Here is a 20,826-nt window from a genome sequence, read left to right as displayed (position 1 = left end):
TACAAGTAAGTTAATATGACTTTGGAACAAAGAGAAAACATGTATTCTTTATCCTTGTATCTGGTTCTATAAGACCAAGGCCACTAGCTTTTCTTTTGTTTTTTTCCTGAAAGTTTAGCTTCCAGTTAGTTTATGAAAGCCATGTGGAGTACAAGATACAACACCACCTGCTGACCACATTACACACACTTGTGTAATGTGAAGAGATGTTGAACAACTTCACTGCAAATTCATTGGAGGACTGGAGGGAATCTTCTGTTTCTGATGTTATCCATTCCATTTATACTCACTGTCCTCTTAATCTGCTCCACCTTTCTGGTACCCGGTTGGACCACCTTTACCTTCAAAACTACCATGAATCTTGGCGTTATAGATACAGTAAGTTGTTGGAAACATTCCTCAGAGATTTTGACATGAAGCATCACACAGTTGCAGATTTGTCAGCTGCACATACATGATGAGAATATCCTGTTCTTGTTTTCTTTCAGATGAATGATAGTTTACATTGATGCACTGATGTTTAACAAAAATGAAAAACAGAATCGCTCTCCCAATGAGATACACTTCTCAGTAAATATAAACCACTGACTAACATTTTCCATCCAAACACACTAGCTACTGTCTTGTCGGCAGATACAAAAAAATAAGACTCTTCACTTCAGTGACTCAGAACCTCAGCTCACATAAAATGCCCAACAGACTTGTCTATTAGATTGAGATCTGGTGTCTATGGAGGCCATTGGAGTACAGTGGAAATGCATGTTCAAAAAAGCATTTGGAGATAATGTGAGCTTTGTGACATGGCACATTATCCTGCTGGAAGTATCCATCAGAAGATGCTACTCTGTGGTCATAGAGTAATGGACATGCTCCGCAACAATACTCAGGGATGCTGTGGTCTTTAAAGCATGTTATGTTGGTACTAAGGGGCCCAAAATGGGCCGAGATAATATCCTCCATACCATTATACCACCAGTAGCCTGAAGCATTAATACAAGGCAGGATGGACCTATGGTTCCATTATGTTTCCACCAAATTCTGACCCAGCCATCTGAATCTGGAACTGAAATGGAGATCAGACAACATTTTCCATCTTCTGTTGTCCAGTTGTGGTGAGTCTGTGTTAATTGTTGTCTCAATTTCCTTGTCTTTGCTGACAGGAGTGGCTCCTAGTGTGTTCTGTCGCCCATCTCCTTCAAGACTGGATGTGTCGTGGGTTCAGAGATGATATTCTTTATATCTTTGTTTGAACCAGGCGTTATTTGAATTCCTATTGCCTTTCTATCATCCCCAACCAGTCTACCCATTCTGCTCTGATCTCTGACATTAACAAGACATTTTGGTCCAGACAGCTGCTGTTCATATATCTTCTTTTCTGTAGATCATTTGCTGTAAACCTTCAAGATAGTTGTGTGTGAAAATCCCAGCAGATCAGCAGTTTCTAAAGAAAACCAACACCCATGCCAAGTTAATAGTCACGTAAATCCCCTTTCTTCCTCAAATTGATGCTCATTTAAAACTTCATTAAGATGTCTTGACTAAGTCTACATGCACTGAGTTGCTGCCATGTGATTGGCTGTTTAAATATTAGTGGTAAAAAGCAGGAGAACCTGATAAACTGGATGGTGAACGTATCATCCACACCATATGACTTAGACCATGTACACATTTGCCAGGTTTTTGTAAAACCGAATATCTTCCCCCCTCTGGCCAGTAGTATAAATGAGTCCACACCACCTCGTTTTTTAAAAACAAATCCATCCACACATATCCGCATAACTGCGTTGTTAAGTGCATTTATAAGCATATCAAACATTTAGGCAGCAGTAGCACCCTTAATCCTATCCAATCAGAATAACCTTCAGTCTCACGATGTCACTACCACAAAATATGAATCATGCCTCTAAAGTGATATGATTGGGTGGCGGAAAATAATTCTCCTTAATCTTGTCCTTTGCCTTTGTTGTCTATGTGGAGCGCTACTGTCAGCAGTGTAAAAACAAACATACACAAAGCACCTGGACAATGGATAACGCCAACAATTTTTTTGGATGTCCTGTTGAAAACAAAGATCACACAAGTGATGTGATTGTATTTCTTGTCGCAGATGGTGATGTTTCAACACCTAAAACCCTGGTTTTATATGTCCATATGCAGACGTGCAAACGGAGTGTTTGCAAATCTTCACTTTGTTCGGAGGTTTTTTAAAGAATCGTTTTTTATAAATCTGCGTTTTTGTGTAGATGACAGGCCGAATCAGAGAAAAACATCTTCGTTTTGTGAGACGCACCGCTACGTGTGGACAAGGCCTTTGTACAACAGAGAAATTATTATTAGCGCCTTAGATTCTTTAGTCTCAGGTATGAATGACTGTTCTTGAATAACGACTCAGTTTGGGAGGTGATTCTTAGAAATGAGGCACACAACACATTGGTGTGTTTAGCAGCTATTCAAAAGAAGCACGCCTAACAAAATGATAAATTAAATTTATGTGAAATACATCAGCCTGAAATAATTGTATGAGGACAGCATTTGAGCTAAAGCAGAAAGTATCAATGACCCATAATTCCTTCTGTTTTGAGCTTCATCAGACATATCAGTACATCATATGACCTCCTGTCTGTTTTGCTCAGTTTCGATACAGACAAAACCAAAGGGAAGTGCAGAGATTGAGCAGTCACGGTAAACAAATGTAAAACGGAGGGCAGCTGTGTTTTCTCCTATTGTTTGCTGAACTATATTACTCTTTTGGGGCAGAACAGGTTTGATTACTTATGTTCTTTCTCTATTTGCTGATTTTGATTCCTGAAGGAAAAACAGACACACCCTGCTGAAACATTCTAGGTCATGCAGAAAGTTTACTCTGTATCGCTGCAATGCAAACACTGCAGAGATTCAGCATGAAAAGAGCAGCAGGAGCTGCCCCCTGGTGGTCCAACACATTTCTCCAGACGGAGAAATAATAATAATAAAAAAAAAAAACACTCATAGATTTCTTTAAAGGAAAATCTCAGCTCTAATCAGCTAAAATAAAAAATTCTGATAAATAAATAAATAAATAATGTTTTTCTGTATTCTATTTTTAAATCATTTCTAATTATATCAACAAGATTATTTTAATATGCAAGAATATATATAGATGCTACAATGTTTTTCAGTATTTCATAAATATATTTTAATTTTTCTAGATAAAGAGGAAATGCTCTTATCTGCTCATAAAAATGTTTGCAAGATTAATATAATGTGAAGAAAAAAACTATAAGAAAACTTTTTTTTTTTTCTTTCTTGGCATTGGTAGTTTTTAGCTGTCTTTATTTTAACCTCTAAATATGACAAATGTGAGATCTAATGTCATCTTAAAAGAGTCCAAGCAATATAGGTTACAACATACAATGAAATCACAAAGTGAACACTACAGCGAGTAACAAAGATATCTGATTTCGGATCAGATTGAGTGAATGTCAAAGTTAGGTTATTTGGCAGACATAAACGTGTTTCTTAATTATGAAGGTAATTTAATGGAGATGTTTTTTGTTTTTAAGAATCTGGGCAGGAGATATGTTCAACTGTTGTCATTTATTGGTACAATTGTTGCAGATTTACCTTCTTTGCCGTTCACAAAGCCACATAGGATGTCTCTTATATAACACTGACGTAATCCTGGCCTCAGGAAAGCTGCATTTATGGTTCCTCGGAAATACGGGCTTCCACCTTTACCGTCTCAACATTTCATTCAACGCGGATCATTTTCTAATTTTATAAAATAAAAACAAGATGTCTTTCTTTTATATTACTTTGTTGTAAACTTGAGCTCAAAATTTAGTAATTAGAGGAAACTAAATTCATTCATTCATTTTCTAAACCGCTTAATCCAATTCAGGGTCGCGGGGGAGCTGGAGCCTATCCCAGCTGGCTTTGGGTGAGAGGCAGGGTACACCCTGGACAGCTCGCCACTCCATCGCAGGGCCACACAGAGACAAACAACCACTCACGCTCACACTTACTCCTAGGGGAGATGTAGAGTGGAAGCTAAATTGTAATAAATAAGTGTGATTTTAGCTTTACTTCTTGAAAATTAAAGCCCTATTCGGCTGCTTTTTTAATGTCTGTTGAATATGAGAAAGTTTGAGTTGCATTAAAATGCAGCGTACGTAACGCTTCCGTACCCACAAAGTAAAAAAAAAAAAAAAAATTAATTTGAAGCACTTGTAAATGTATTGGACTTAGTTGGATTTTTGTGTGAACCTTATAGGACTCAAGTTTAAATGTCCTTTTTTTTCGTTTTTTAAAGAAAAAAGGTGAAAGGAGACGGCTCCAGAGTGACGTCAGGGTAATTTTTGGGCTGACGTCAGACACGCTACGTTGTTGCAGAGTCACTGCGACGTTTTGACTGTAAACAAGCTGCAAACGGAGATCAATCGTGAATTAATCTGGGAACGATCGTTGCTGTTATTCACAACTGACTTAATCTGCGGTTTGTTCTGCTAAACGAGCCTGGTTCCACCAATGTTTCGGGTTTCCCCAGAAGACATTTGTCGCGTTTAACCGAGACAATTTAGAGCTAGCTGCTAATGCTAGCGACGCAGACACTAGCTAGCTCCTCTTGGCTGCCCGTCGCTAGCCTCGCTGGCTTCTTGTAACCCGAGAGAAGTACCCTGTATGCCCGGAGCTTCTCTTTTTCTCTTTACTGCGTCAAGAATTACCTGAATCGTGAGTATCACATGAATATCTTAATCACAATTTATAGCTGATTATACTTGTTAAGACCTAGCCATTTAGCTAAGTTGCTTGTTAGCTTTAGCCAGAGGGGTGAGAGTACTTATAAAATCAACTATTTACAAGCAGTGATGGTCGCTGTAGTCTGGGTTGTTAAATCTGGATTTAACACCGATGGCACACTTAAAACGATGAAACTGTAAGCCTGTTGTTAAAGGAAGAATGTTGTTTAAACTCTTGAAGATAACTTAGCTTCTCTAAAGCAATGTTTTTCAACCTTTTTTGAGCCAAGGCACACTTTTTTTTCTCTGAAAAATCACAAGGCACACCACAAACAAATGTTTTTGTTTAAAAAAAAAAAGAAAAAAAGTCCATATAATTAATATAAAATCCATCTTGTCAAAGCTTCTTGAATAAGAATCAGATAAACAAGAAAAGGGAATTTTATTGTCCTTTAATTGGGCCTGTTTGAATGAACACACAGCTGCTTTTTGTACCAACTGGGTGAAATCGAGTAATTTTTCAGGGCACACCTGATAATCTCTCACAGCACACCAGTGTGCCACGGACAGTGGTTGAAAAAGTCATGCTCAGCCTGATATGTGAGGCTAATGCTTAGTTTACTGTCCACTTAACTTTTTTTTCTCTTTAGAAATGACACTTTCAATCTATTTCTGAGCCCAGAAGATGTTACATTAAAAATGCTTCATGCAGGGATGGATGTGTGTGTCTGGTTATGCATTTGTTCATTCAAATCTGACTTTGCACCTTTCATACACATTGTGATACTGAAAGTGTTGTGTACTCTTTACTGTGCTCACATTAAATTTCTTTACTCAGTAATTCTCATGCAAGCTAACATGTTCATCCATTTTACTGCATATGTTGTCAGCACAACATCGAGCCTTCACATCTCATAAGCAACAAACTTAATAAGCTGTGAATTCTGAATGAAAGGAAGTCGTGTCTCATCACTCAGAAGTCTTGAAGATTAGTCAAACATTAGAAATGTTTGAGTTTACTTTTTACAGCTTGGAAGAAAATAGTTCCAACTCAATGTGTAGGCAATTATTTCCCTTTACTTGACATCAGAGGTACTGTTATGTGACTATGGGACATACCTGCAGTGAGATGTCCAAGCAGTGATAATCTATCGTGCAGCTCCAGTTGGCACTGACTTCCAGTTGTGTGTCTGTGTTTCAGCTGGGTGGCTGGTCGGAGCAGCCTCCTCCTACCATGGAGGCAGGAGGTAAAGACTGTGAAGAGGAGACGCTGCAGACAGCCTTTAAAAAGCTGAGAGTTGATGCTGAGAGGTAAACATTTAATCAAACCTGCTTCTTCAGTACTTTTTACACCTATGTGAAAAGAAGTCTTGTCAATATTTGATTGAACATGCAACCATGGAGAAACAACAAGCTAAAGAGTACAGACCTGGTCTGTGAGGTTGTAAGACCACAAACGTGTTGTACAGGTAATGACATATCTAAAGGCTGCAGTTAACATATAAATGCATTAAACATCTGCCGGCTAATTCAAACAAACAGTGGTGTCTGAGTTACAAAAAGAAAAAAAAAATATCTTGACATATTTCTTTATCAAAGAGGCACAAACCTCTTGCTTTAAAAAGGTTTTGAACAATGTAATGTTGTAAGCCATTTTCACAAATAAGCTCTAGAAATTTTACAGAGACTATCCAGTCTGCGGTTTCTCCACATTTGAAATTCTGCTTTAATGTGGGATTTAGTTTAAATCAAAGAAGTTATCTTGAACACACTGTAAGAAATCCTACTTCCACAGAGAGTAAAGTTCATTTGGAGTCGCCCGAACACACATTTGCTTTTTGTGGACCACAGAAGCAACCACTGGTCTACTTGGACGCGTCCAGTGAACCTGCACGTTGTTCGCTTGCAGTGTGAAAGTTGGACCTTCCAGAGAGGAAGTGATCTCGGCTGCATCATAGAGCAACATGTTGGAAAACGTGATCACTTCATCCTGGGCAGATTCTTGTGCTTCCTGTACTGAGCTTTACTTTTGTCTTAGAACATGAAAGTGAAGACAGAAATCCTGAAGAGTGCAGAAACTTGGTGTTTTCAACCTAGCTGGGGGATAACTTTATGATCTTAACCCAATCGATCAAACAGGTTTATTCTTCGTCCTGCTTTATTTTATTCTTGGTCAGTGGTTATTTTAAGGAACATCGTCCCTGTGGAGCAGTTGTTGCAACTGTGTTGTGTTTTTCAGGTGGTTTGGTCTGCTTGAGCAAACTGTGTGAAAACAAGTCAAACAAAAAGATAATAAAAATGTTCAGAATTCCTGACCAATCAGAGTCTCCCAGACTATGCTGTGTGAATGAGGTTGTAACGCCACAACATTTAGATTTTAAATAAATAAAAAAGGACAAAGTGTGAACAAGTTCTTATATTATTACATTATACTGGGGTGGAGAGCCCATCTGTTAGAGGAAACACTTTAAATGGAGGAAGGGGGGTACGACATCCAATACTCAGTGGTTACAACACAAGGCATTGTGGGTGAACGCAACCAAAACACATGCATGTGTAATACAACAACTGGTAGAAATGGCTCGTGGTCAGATGTAGAGGAATGAGGTAAAGGTTCTGATAGGACTGGGCGATTAATCGTATTTTTATCTCAACTACGATCTGGGTTTTCAATGATCATAAAAATAAAAGGGTGCGATTATTTTTCTCTTTGCAGTTTCCTCTCCTGCCGTCTTCAGCTGCTAATCGAGCGTCTCTGGCATTGCAGCGCTGTGCTGTAAACTCCTCCCACAGCCGCTTTTGGTTTCACTCAGACACTGTTGACAACTTGGCGACTTTCTTGCTAAAAGCGACTAGAGACAAGTCTAGCAACTTTTACTGGAGTTATTAGACTGTTCTGGTGTTTTAGCGACTGACTTGAAGGCACATATTGTTCTGCAGTTACTGTAAGGAACGAGCAGCGGGAGTCTCTCCCCGTACATCGAGGCCAACATAAAATAGTTCCTATATAAGCGGTAAAAGCGGATTAAACAACTCAGAACCGTGCATTAGACGGTTATAATGCGCGACACCGAGTCGGAACACCGCAATGCGCAGCATTGTTTAAAAATACTGGATAATTGTGTTAAATGATCGAGATCTCAATTTTAGTCAAAATAATCGTGATTATAATTTTTGTCATAACCGAGCAGCCCGAGGTCCTGATAGAAACGTGATCATTGCAGGACCACTTGGATGCAGCTCCCTGCTTTAATCTTTTGTGGTGGAAACAGACGGTTCCCTCCATTATCCAATAATAAGCAGGTTTTCTTTGTTTGTCTCATTTCCTCCTCCAGTAATTCTCAATGCAGAAATACTCCTCAAATTCGTTATTCCAAAATTTCGGGTTGTTTGAGGTGGTGCAGCGTGAAAACTAGCCGGTTTCAAACCCCCACTGAGTCCCCAGTCATACTGAGTTTAACCGACTGTTAGATGTGATTGCGTCCTAAATGTACATGTTTTATGAGGGATTTTATATTTTCTGGTCAAATTTTAAACATTATTAGTATTTTTGTAAATCACATTGTCTGTCAGTGGTTTTGTTTTATCTTGACCTGATGAAGTTTAATGTGGCAGCTGCATAAAGATGACATGAGAGGTTGACCTGCTTACATCTTGGAGTAAAAAGGTTTTAAACTACAGTCACATAAATGTGGAGTGAAGCAGTGAAACAGCTGCAGGAATCTGCTGATCTGAAACGATCCATATATACATTTTAAAAAAAGTTTTAATCTTCTTGTTAGTCTTTTATATTCCTTCCATCGGGGGAAGAAAGGGGAATATGAACAGTCTGGAACAGTAAATCATCTCCTTATTAACTCTGCTGATTTATTAGTTTTAGATTAAATCAGCCGCTAAGTTTACTAGGACGTCCTCTACTGTTTAATTTTGTGCTTGTGTTGTTCTCACTCATATGTAAGTCGCTTTGGATAAAAGCGTCTGCTAAATGACTGTAGAATAGAATAGAATAGAATACTAAGGTAACTGATTACTTTTTTCTTTTTGTATTTTGTTTTAAAACGTGTTTAATTTTCACCTCAGAGGGCAGGAGTCAGCTGTAGTTTGAACCAGAACATCTCTCTTTGTATTGAATTTGTTTTCTGAGAGTTTTTCTCTTGTCTTTCCAGTCTGACCGGAGCTGTGAGTGTTTCCGAGGCGTTGACTCCCAGAACAGCATCTCGAGTTTGTGTCGACGGCAACGGCGTCAAGTCCAAACTCAGCTGCCCAAAGGACAACTGGCACTGGTAGGTGGTGCTGGTCGAAACCTCTTCACTTGTCAAAAGAAAAGTTGTTTTGTACTGAAATGATATATTTTTTAGTTCATTCTTCTTGTTGAAATTCTGAAATTAATGGACTGTCCTCAATGTTTTGGTTAGGTTGAAGGACTGAAAAGGAAATTATCAGTTCATCAATGATCTGTTCTTTCAGCATAACTGGATTTTATCAAAAATTAGGACTGTCATTTATAAAACAAGTTTCTATATTTGAGTCTTTCGTGTTTTGGATATAAGTTAGAAATTGAAATGAAATGAGTTATTTGTGTTGGAGTCCGTTGTCGGGACTGTGAGCTCGTCTGTTGTCGGTTCCACGTCGGACTTCTCATATCCAAACCGCATCCATGCAACAGAACTTTCTTTTTTGTGAACAAGCTCATCAGTTTTGGTTGGCTGGTCATCTTTTGGTGAATTATCCTGTTCTGTGACGCGTCTGCTACCATCTTTCTCCATGTTTGTTTTTACATTGCAGCGTCCATGCCCTAAAGCGCATCTTGATGTGAAATACTGCAGTAAAACACCTTATCGTGGTGTAAATAATAGAGCCTCATGTGAAATGATTGATATTTTCTATCAACCAAACAATATATGTCATCATATCGTCCAACCCTGCTCCATGTCATGTTTTACAGTCTGATGAGCCCATCATCCACAATAACACCTCGGTTATTTTGTTCCATGATCAAAGAAGTCTTACAAGGATGATTGAATCCATTTGTTTGGAGGAAAATAGCTGGTTTTGTCATAACATCCCACTCTAACACGGAACGACAACAAAGCAACACCGGTCATCACAAAGGAACATTGTGTAGCTTTGTTTTTGTTCCACGATATGCTGATATGTTTCCAACATAATCTGTCATGTACAGCAATAATATTGAGGGATCTTTAATTGGGAGGATCAATATTGCGATTAATTTTGAAAGTAATTGTGACATCTCTAATCAACACTTCAGCTATGTTTGCCATCAAGACTGAAAGGCAAAAATGTAACTTTATCATTTATGATCTCGTGCTCCAGTGTAGCTGGAAGGGGCAGTGTGCTAAAAAGATTTATCTTCAATATGTGCATCACACTGGTAACTATGTTGGGTTTTTTTTATAATGTGTTATATCAATAAAATGGGTTGGATTTGTCGGACCTGTTGGCGCTCCAACCAAGCAGATGGAGATAAATGTCTTGCAACAGCGTGTAAAATATCATCAGCATCTTTCATCCAACTGCTTCAACATGTCTCATGTTTTTCACATCATCTCTTCTTCTTCACTCTCAGCTGCACGAGGAAAACTTCCAGAGGAGCATCCAGATCCCAGCGCCGCCGTAGATCCAAGTCCCCTATCCTCCACCCCCCAAAATTCACCTACTGTAGCTCCACCACAACCTCAGCGTTGCCGCCCCCTGCTGGCTGCCTGAAGCACCGTCACCTGGCCGTTCCCGAGGCTCCAGAGCCTGCAGCCGATGAATTGACCGGCTCCTCTTTGAACCCCCCGGCCACGACAGAGCTGTGCTCCTCGGGTACGCCTGGAAACATCTCCCCCCTGCTTTTTGGATCTTCTGCTGGTTATGATGCACAGATAAGTGGCGTGGCTTCCTCCCCGTCTTTACCAGAGATCGTTACGGCAACATCCTCCAGGCAGGATGGGAGTAACTCTGGCGATGTCCAGTCCAGTGAAGGGATCAGTTCGGTTAAAAGTGCCTGCGAGGGAGCCGAGTCTGGAGCCGCAGAAGCTGCAGATTTCCGAGCTCTATCCGAGCTCCACAGTCACGTCTCCTCCTCCTGCTCCTGCTCCCAGAGAGGTCCTTCAGATTCCCAGGAAGAGAGCGAGCAGGAGCCCAAACCTTCGTGCAGCTGCGGGTCCCATCCTCAGGGCTGGAACGGGATGGAGGTGTACTCCTTCACAGGGCTCCGCAGCGTCATCTCCGAGTGCGAAAGGAGCCTGCCGAGCCACGAGGACACATCCAGGACTCTCAGCAGTAACGCTGCCGCAGCTTCCTCGCCTTCATCTTCATCAGCAGCGCTGTCATCGGGTTCTCCTCGGTCATGCTCTGAGCAGGCGCGGGCCTACGTGGACGACATCACAATAGAGGACCTTTCTGGCTACATGGAATATTATCTATACATCCCCAAGAAGATGTCTCACATGGCTGAGATGATGTACACCTAAATGATGATCAGATCAGAAGTATTTCAGATGAGACGGGTTGTTTTTGTTTTCTCTGTTGAATGTCAAGAGCATGTGAAAAAAATCTTATCAAACTGGTTAAAAGGCCTTCTGCTCTGCGAACCACAACCGACTGAAAGACATCACAGTCAACTTGTGTCTCATTAGTTTGGACTTTTATCCCGTTTTGTGCTCGATGGATCAGTTTTCTTTCTAAATTTGAAGTTTACAAATGATGTTGCCAAAGCTCTGAAAAGTCACCTGTCTGGATTTCAATTAACTCAATAAAAAGGAAAAATGTTTTTGTTTGAAAATGTGTGGTTTTCACTTTATTCACGCTTAACCTTCCAGCATATTGTTTTGTTTAGTTTAGTTTATTAGGATTCCCATTAGCTGTAGCAAGCTACAGCTATTCTTCCTGGGGTCCGGCACAATTATAATATAAGAAACAAAAACGTGTAAAAAGTTACACAGTACATCAACATTTCATTACAATCCTGGAATACAAGGTATTTACATCTTCAAAATCATATCTTTACATCCATTTTTACATAAGTAAATGCATGTAATGTCCATTCATATTACATCCTATCATGTAAACTATTCATTTACAAAAAACACGCTTACTTATAATTGGATATCAACCTATATATTTGATTATCTATAATACAAGTCTTCTAGTACACCTCTATCCACATTACCATTTAGTTTATTACACATACATTTGTATTATACTTATTACCAAACCTTTATAATTATAGTTTTATGTAGATACCTGTACTTTAGAAAAATAGTCTTTTAATAATATTTTAAAGTTTTTAAGGTGAGTGGTAATTTAATGTTCTTCGGTAGAGAATTCCATGTTTTCATGCCTCTATACATCTTTTTATGGCATCTGATTTTGCTTTAGGCAAGCTCAAATTTCCATCTTTTGCCTGTCTTGTGGTATATTCGTGATTTCCAGCACTAAAAGTAAGGTTATTAAATAAAATAACAGGTAGTTTTAATACAGATATATTTGTAATTACAACTGTCAATGTATATAAGAGTCTGTCTTTGACCAACAACCAGTTAAGTTTCTTTTGCATTGTGATGATATTTGTCCAGATTAGGCTGATTATGAGACAAATATAACAGTATGTTCAAAACAACAGAGAAAAGCAGGCATTTTAGTGGTAGTATGATTATGCCTTGCCCGTTAACCCTTTAATGCATGGCATACTCTCAGCAACCAATCAGCAGCCTTTGAGATGGTCAGGTGTGAAAATCCCAGTCACAACAGCTTCTGAAATACTCAAACCAGCTCATCTGAGTATTTCTCTTTCTTCCTTATGGTGACAGTCTCAACTTTAGCAAGTCATATCCACCATGTCTACATGACTAAATGTGACTGATTAGATATTTGCGTAACAAACGTTGAGCTGGTGGACCTGATAGTGGAAGGGGAGTCTAATATAAGTCTAACATAAAAATAATGTTTTACATCTGTTGTTGTGTGCAGTGATGTTTTAACATTTTCAGTCATTTTTGGTTAATATGTGAGAAAATGTGTGCCAGTAGTCTCAATGAGCTGCTTTTCATTAAGCTTCTGGAAAAAAAAAAAAAAAAAAAAAGCTGGTTAAAATTCATTTTACTCACAGAAAAATGGATTTTGTAGCATCTGCAGACGACAGCGGTTCATACGATTGTAGTGTTATTTGAACTGTATCATTTGAATGTAGCATTCCTGCTCTGATTTAATATGATTGAGGTCAAACATTTTTATCTTAGCAGTCAGGTTTTCTTTTTTTCACATACATCATCTGTTTTCAGGGGAAATCCTCACCTTTTGTATGATTTGTGCGGCACACTGGGAACTTCTTTTCCATACAAAACCTCCGATGCAGGCGCAACTGACTCCAGTAAGGAAATCTTTTACATAGGCTTTGAACCTGTGATGTGGAAAGATGCTGAAGGTGGAGAAAACCATTTACTGTGTAGCAGGATGTCTAATTCAGCTTGAAGATATAAACCTGTTCACCATGGCTGACATTAATGGTGGAAAAATACTTCTAAAAAAATTGCATGTTTCTATAAATAAGTTCTTGTTTGTTGTCATTCCCAGAGCTCACTCATATTTAAAGCCCCACTACTAATCTTTGTTTTCTTTGATGCCCCCTAATACAATTCAGAATCTGGATTGCAGCCTGTCCCGCCTCTGAGCTCTCTCCAGCAAGAAAAAGTCAGTCTGATGTTGACTGTTCACTGATTTTTTGCTGACCAGTTCTCTTTTTTTCTTCTCATTTGGGTTTCCTTTCTTAATCAGCCACAGTCAAAATAGTCATTGTGTTCTATCTATATGTCAGTGTGACATGACACCCTGAAGCGGAATGGTGCCATAAAGTTATGTGCTGGAGCAGGAAAATAAAGTTGTTTTCATCAGCTCTGGGAATTTACATAAGGAATGTCAGTGTGCTATTTAAACAAAGTATTAAGGTCAGAAAGTTCTGTAGTATAATGTTAAAACAGAAGCTCAGATTTTATTCCCAGTCAGTGCAACCACATGAGCCAGAAACATAGAAATGAAGCCATATTGGCTCAGTTGTAGCCAAGATTTGTGGTTTGTCAGATGTTATGAGATGTTGCATAAATGTTTTTCTTCTTCTTTTTTTTTTTTTTTTTTTTTTTTTTTTTTTTTTTTTTTTTACTTTTTGGTTAAAATGTTCATCTTCCATACTGTCCCAACCTTTTCAGATTTAGGGTGGTAGATTGAAATTGATATGACTCTTTATGTGCAAACCAGTTTACCACTCCAATGACTCAACTATTCGGTTTGATATCTTCTGGACTTAACTATATTTTACACAAAAATTAACACTTAATTAACAACTTAATTAATTGTATAATTTGGTCATGGTAAGCATACACGGTAGAATTTATATTGCTCACTTTGCACTGAAGTTTCTGGAAGTTTCCAGTATCCAACATCTTCCTATGAAGAGTTTCCTCTGTTACCATGGAAATGTTTGGAACATTTTTCATACTGTTATGTGTTTAGATATATATTTCAACCATATCTTTGTCCTTTAAATTATCTATTCCTACATGCAAATGAGATTGTACCACCATCATTATAAGTTAGTAACACCGAAGTACTGTTAAGTCCATATTTGCATGCTTCCCAAAAAACGCTATGAGAGCACGGTGATGTTGTGGACCAATCAAACCACGCCAACTGGACATTGTACCCGGGATGTCCTGACTCTATCCAATCAAAGCAAAGTGCGTAGAGCTCTGGAGGCGGAGTCGTACCATCTAGCCAATCAGAAACCGGCTGGCTGTGACGTAGCACCGGGAAGCCCGTCCGGCTGCTCAGTTTACCGGTGTCTGACGGAGCTGAAGCTGTGGACATCCATGAGGACTGAGCGTACTTTGCAAGCAGTGGTTAAACGAACATCTTTTCTGAACTAATTCGTGCCGAAATGTTGTGTTTAAGCGGGCTGTCGGTGGTTCTCGCGCTCGCTCTCTTGCCAGGTCCTTGTGAAGCCCTGAAAGAAGGAGAATGTGAAGGTAGGACCTTGTTAGCTCCTGCTAGCTTCGGCTAAAGGGCTAAACTTTAAACAGCGGCTGAAGTGTTCTGATTTATGTCCGTTTCACAGTTTCATACCAAGTGTTCAGCTGGACATTATTAAAGGAGATATTTTTAAGTGTCTACTGCATCTCAGAATGAGAGAGAAAACATACCCGTTGAAGCTAACAGTGACAGTAAATGACTTGGTTTAAAGACTCTGGTGAGAAATAAATGGCGATGAACGGAATAAATTTAGACTGACCTGAAATGTTTCCATTATTCTCACAGCCTTCAGGTGTTGAAGGCAGCTGTCACAAAGATGTATAAACATGTATGTAGAGGTTTGTATGTGATCAACACAAGGCTGGAATTGTTTACAAGACAACTATAGGCTGATAAAAACATCTAAAGTCCATAGTTATTCAAGAAATATTGTCGGATGTTATCCAAGTTGAACACAAGAGATGACAATATAAGTTTTCAGTTAAATATGATTTTTTTTATGTATGTATATATTATTGTGTCACAGTCCTGAACAAAATTTTAATAGCGTGTTTTAATAAAATAAATTTGCTGAATGTAAAACGAAGGAACAGGAGCAAGAGACAAGGCAAAGATTAAGGGATTTGTTGAAAACTGTTTTTAAACTAATCCTTTACCCTTCTCTAACATAGAAACCCCTGATTTAGTGTTGAAATAAAAACAAGAGTATATAAAGAGATCTACATATATATCCATCTTCCTGTGAACCCGAATTAAACTAAGCAGTTACAGAAATGGATGGATTGATATACATATATGTAGCTATATAGATGGATCCATGATATTATTAAAATGTATAAGAATGAGTATTAAATATTACTGTCTCAAATTCTTAAATCTTTTAAAATTCTTATATACAGCTTAGATATGTGGAAATTTCATATGAAAACAAGCATTTTGAAGAATGAAGTGTATATCTAGTTGTCTGACAATCGACAAAAGAGCAAGCATTTTCCTTCCAAAAGCAGCTAGCTCCACTGCAGCTTGCAGTTTTTTTTTTGTAAGCTGCGAGCTGTTTCAACAACCTACCCAAATTGGTTTAAAACATCATAATGGACAGACAGTGTTGACATGATCCAGCTGTGACCGAAGGAATATTGAAATTATTTGTCTAAAAAGTAAAAAAGTTTTAAACTCATCGCAATGTGTGTGGTAGTGTTGAATTCAGCACAGCCAGGGTTACAGAAGGAGTTCTTAGTGGTATAGCTGGTCAGGCTTGTTTGTGATTTCATTAAGTTTATGAAAATATCTGTCAGAGTTGACGTAAACTGAGGACAAGAGTTTTGCACGTAGAATATTATGAAAAATATTGTTTCATGCTCACTTTGTGAGTTAATTTATACATCTGAAACTCTTTTCTTTCTTTTTTTGTAATTTAAAGCACATGTATAATTCTTGACTTTAAATGTTTTTAAAAAGTAATTAGTAGTTGGAACTCGTGATGAGGAACCATTAAATAAAATAAACCTAAAGACATACCAAATATTTGAGCAAAATTACACAAAAAAAACACTCAAGATCTTCTTCTCTCTCTCTCTCTCTCTCTCTGTCTCTCTGTCTCTCTCTCTCTCTCTCTCTCTCTCGTTTGTACATCCACTTTTTATTTCTTTGTAGTTTTTCGGTTTCTACATGCATTATTGCTGCTGAATTGGTGGAGTTCCACTATAAAGGCACCTTGAATTGCATTAAGTCTCTTTGATTGTGTATTGAAATTGATTTTGTAAACAATTCTGTAAACTCTTCAATCTCCAGTATCAGTGTTTGATCATTTAAAATGGAAAAAAACTGCAGTAAAACCAAAATGTGAATCAGCACCTCAGAGTAATTTACTGTTAACGCAAAAGAAAAAAATGCCTGAATTGTAATGAACTGCTGTCAACTTTTGGGTCTACGTGTAGTTTAAATGTGTGTATTTTCCTGTGTTTCAGTGTGTGTCACTTTCCTTGGGAAGTTTTATCAGTCACTGAAGGACAGCAATGCAAACTTCAACAGCGCAGACATTGAGACGGCGCTCATAAAAACCTGCAAAGATGCCAAAGGAAAAGAGAACCGCTTTGTGAGTAAACCACAGAAGCAGCTGGACTAAGTGATGCAGATTGCTGTTTAACAAAAGTATTTTATGTCCAGAACCTTTTGTTTCTAAATACACACATGTCCAGCAGGACTTACAAATCTGTTTACACCTGCTGTTATCATGTTTTCAGACATCACTCCCGTGAACTACACACTGTATTCTAAATCACACACCATCAACGGTTTCTCCTCTGGTTGTGTTCTGACTGCAGCCGCTCACATAAACATGTCACTGTGCCATCAGAACGGCAAACACGAAGTTTTAAATTAGTGAAGTTATCTATTGCGACTTTAATTTACTGTGAGCAACAGAAGCAACATTTCCAACCATACCATTACAAAAGGAGCTTTTAAAGTGATTGTAACACATTGTGGATAGAAGAATGATTTGACCTTCTGTAAGACGTCTGGCATCTCGTTCTGTTTTACGTTTTGGGCTGGTCCGTCAGCTAGAAGACATTAAGATGCTTCTATTCCCATGCATAAAGAGTATCATTTAAAGCAGTCCAGTTAGACTTCTGTTTCCCTGTTTCTGTGTGCAGTGTTATTACATCGGCGCAACGAGTGATGCAGCCACCAAGATAACCAATGAGGTGTCCAAACCACTAAGCTACCACGTCCCAGTGGAGAAGATCTGTGAGAAACTCAAGAAGAAGGACACTCAGATCTGTGAGCTGAGATATGGTAAGAAGAAATCCGATTCGCCGTTGGGTTTCATCGGTCTTTGATTTGTGAATGAACTTAAAATCCAAAGAAACTAGAAAGCGTTTAGATATTGGGCTTAATGCTAAAAGTGTCTGAGCTCTGATGCAGATGTCAGCCTTGTTTTGATTCTTGTTTCCTCTCTCGCAGACAAACAGCTGGACCTGACCACCGTAGACCTGAAGAAGCTTAAAGTGAAAGACCTGAAGAAGATCTTGGAGGAGTGGGGAGAGTCCTGCAAAGGCTGCGCTGAAAAGTCCGACTTTATCCGCAAAATTACCGAGCTCATGCCCAAGTACGCCCCCGCAGCCGCCAAAGCACGGACAGATCTGTAACCATGGAACCACAGTGGGAGAAAGCGGAAAAAACAAACACACACAACTTCGGACTTGACTTGAAAAAGACTGCGATCCCACGAGGAAGAGGGAGGAAACCAAGAGTTCTGTCTGACATGTTTGTCTCAGTCTTGTTTGTACACAAGGCTGAGGGGAATGAAACCCAAAGGACAGAGAGCAGCGCTTCTGCTGCTTCTCTGAACACGTTTAACTGTAAATTTCCACAACGGTTTTCAAAATCTAGGGAAAGCAGAACCTCAGAGCCGCATCGGGGTGAGAGCTGAGGGAGGATTTATTTCGTGGTTCAGTAATCTGAGCTGGAGAAACCAACTCAAGGTGCAAATCTGCTGAGACTTTACAGAATAGTTTCATTTGATTGGGAAGTGTTTAAAATCCTAAATATAAAGCTTGGGTAAAAATAAACCCGTTGGCCTGCCTTGAGAGGCTTATCTGTTTTTAATATTACGTATAAAACCATTAATCAGACAACAAACAGGTAAACTGCATTCATGTAAAACTGCCTTCTCCTTCTTTTCCCACTCTGTCCCTAAATCCAGCCAAACACACTGCTGGTACTTATTACAGCTTCTGCCACTGCTTACTTTTTTCTGTATTTGTTAAGCATCAACCAAATTCTGTTGTCATAGAAACAGTTGTTGAATAAGAACACCTCCCCAAGTCTCTCTGCAGCTGCGAGGTGTGGTCCTTATGATGTAGATCTGACCCACTGTTGCCTTCAGGGTCTGGGAAAAACACAACCAGGATATGCTGAAAAATTTGGCATTACAGCTTCCTGTGTTAGCTCTGACAGTTGTCTTCCTGTCCTCTGATCCATTTGTAAATCACTGAAATGTGTTAAACTTCCCATGAAACTGCAAGGAGATCGCTTTCCTTTAAAAGTCAACTTTTCTCCAAGTTTGCTGCTTTGAATAAAAGTTTGAAACTCAAACGGTTTGACATCCAAATATTCAGTTCTGTTTAAGAAAACAAAGTTTCTCTCCTCTTTGATGCTGATTTATGCAGGTTTTCCATTTTCTTTTTTTCAGTTTTGCTAAAAAAAAAAAATTATCTAGACAAAGAGCTCAGTTAAGTATCTAATTTGTTGTAACCAACACAAAGTTTAAGTCTGAAAAGGGATTTCATCTGCAGATTTAGAGCCAGTAAAAATTCCTGAAATCTGTTTGCACAAAAATGTAGAGGCACGACTAACTTCATGGAGGTTTTGGCTTTTCTTTGCAAACAAATATTTAAACTATTTATTGAAGTTTTTTTTTCTTTTAAAGAAACTTTGAATTGAAATGTTTGTTTCCTACAGGTGTTAACTCTTTAAAATTTCCACCCCCACAATTTCAGATAAATACTGTTTGGTGGAAAACAAATGCACCGTGTTGTGACAGGTGAATGTTGGATTGGCCTCCCTTGTCTCTGAAAGGACACATTTTACTGCCTGTAAACAGAAATGCTCCACTAGACCTGATGTTGGGAAGTGAAAACTTAAATATGCTGTTGTCTCACTGACTTGTCATGAAGTCATTTGTTACAGCTTACTGTTGTACTTTTTCATTAAAATCTGGAAAAACTGGACTTCAGGATGTTTAATTCAGCAGTGTGATGAAAGTCTTGATTCAGCATTAGGATGAGGGAGAAATAGCTGTCACCCAATTAAAACCAACTGACTTTATCATGTCAAAGTGATAGTTTTATAGTAAGGTATGGTTGGGTTTTACTTTTGTTTTTTTTGTTTTTTTAGATTTATACAGAAATTACAATTTATATAATTTTTTTTTTTTTTTATTACTTTTCCAGCTTGACACAGGGGTTATGCAGGATCCAAACTGTTCTGGATTTATTTTATTAGGTAGTTTCTGTGTAGAAAAGCGTCCAAATAGAAAACAAAACGTCCAGCGTAATGACGTCTGTCACGCTTGCGTCATCACGCTCTCCGCCTTCCTCGGGGAGAGCGCACATTCCTATTGTCCAAGATGGCGGCGCTGATGCAGCTCCTCGGATGCTGAAATGTTTTTAAACCATTTTTATCCAATTTAATCGGTAAATGTGCCAAAATTTAGCGGCCGCTGTGGAAGCGTTTCGTCGCCGAAGACGTCGTCTGCCTCCGTGTTTGTGCTAACGCTCCTGGAAATCGCTCCCTCCCCCCGCTGGATTCCCGCTGCAGGCACCGGAAAGTTTGAGCTCCATCCTTCAGGAAAATGAAGCGGCAGGCCGGGAGAGAGACCAGCCCGTCCAGGGCCATCGCCAAGCGGATACGGGAGAGGGAGCGAGAGAGCGTACGCAGAGAGGAGCTGCCACCGCCGCCGCTGGCTCTGCTGCTGGCGGAGAGCCGGAGCTACCACCGCCGGAGCCGGAGCAGGGAGCGAGAGAAGCCGCGTCTCCGCGAGGATCGCGCCGCCGCTCTGGAGCTCCACCACCGGCACGAGCTCAGCCTTCTCGGCCGCCCGCCGCTCCGGACCACGGCTGCTGAGATCCCCGCCGCCAGGCCGGGCACGCTGGAGTACAAGACGCTGCTCATCAGCAACCTGGGCTCGCAGGTCTCGGACGAGGACGTGGAGGACGCTTTGTTTCATGAATTTAAAAAGTTCGGGGACGTCAGCGTGAAGCTGTCGCACACCCCGGAGCTCGGTCGCATCGCTTATGTCAATTTTCGGCACCCAGATGACGCCAAGGAGGCCAGGCACGCCAAGTCCTCCAGGTTAGTGTTGGGCGACCGACAGCTTAAAATAGAGCCGATGTACGTGAGGAGGCGGAGTGTCACCCCGCCGGATGTTGGGTATTTACCCCTGCACGCGCCGTACCCGTACCGACAACGCTCCCTGTCCCCGCCCGGGCCCGCCGTGAGCAGCATCAGGGACCTGAGAGCCAGACATTATGCCCTGGAGACCCTGGGTCTGAGCAGAGAGAGGGAGAGGCTGTTG

General features: G+C 39.7%; 3 protein-coding genes across 3 annotated transcripts in view; all 3 read left to right on the top strand.

The window, feature by feature from the left end:
- The first annotated feature begins 4,381 nt into the window (after positions 1-4,381).
- oser1 (oxidative stress responsive serine-rich 1) lies at positions 4,382-11,476 on the top strand. Its single transcript, XM_079242713.1, has 4 exons — positions 4,382-4,710; positions 5,920-6,029; positions 8,885-9,001; positions 10,306-11,476. Exons 2-4 carry the CDS (start codon positions 5,953-5,955, stop codon positions 11,195-11,197), a joined length of 1,086 nt encoding a protein of 361 aa, XP_079098839.1. The 5' UTR covers positions 4,382-4,710; positions 5,920-5,952; the 3' UTR covers positions 11,198-11,476.
- Positions 11,477-14,568: 3,092 nt separating this feature from the next.
- On the top strand, positions 14,569-19,470 carry manf (mesencephalic astrocyte-derived neurotrophic factor). The gene is made up of 4 exons (XM_079242701.1): positions 14,569-14,743; positions 16,715-16,842; positions 17,402-17,543; positions 17,712-19,470. The coding sequence occupies exons 1-4, from the start codon at positions 14,656-14,658 to the stop codon at positions 17,894-17,896; spliced, it is 543 nt and encodes a 180-aa protein (XP_079098827.1). The 5' UTR covers positions 14,569-14,655; the 3' UTR covers positions 17,897-19,470.
- Positions 19,471-19,991: 521 nt separating this feature from the next.
- rbm15b (RNA binding motif protein 15B) overlaps positions 19,992-20,826 on the top strand; it is a 2,956-nt gene continuing 2,121 nt past the window's right edge. The window contains exon 1 of the mRNA XM_079241697.1: positions 19,992-20,826. This exon is cut by the window's right edge and continues 2,121 nt beyond it. Within this exon, the coding sequence (XP_079097823.1) occupies positions 20,104-20,826 (723 nt within the window). The 5' untranslated portion in view covers positions 19,992-20,103.

The sequence above is a fragment of the Telmatherina bonti genome (genome assembly GCF_933228915.1).
Source record: "Telmatherina bonti genome assembly, chromosome: 6".
Classification (NCBI taxonomy): Eukaryota; Metazoa; Chordata; class Actinopteri; order Atheriniformes; family Telmatherinidae; genus Telmatherina; species Telmatherina bonti.
This window is presented reverse-complemented; position numbering and strand designations above follow the sequence as displayed.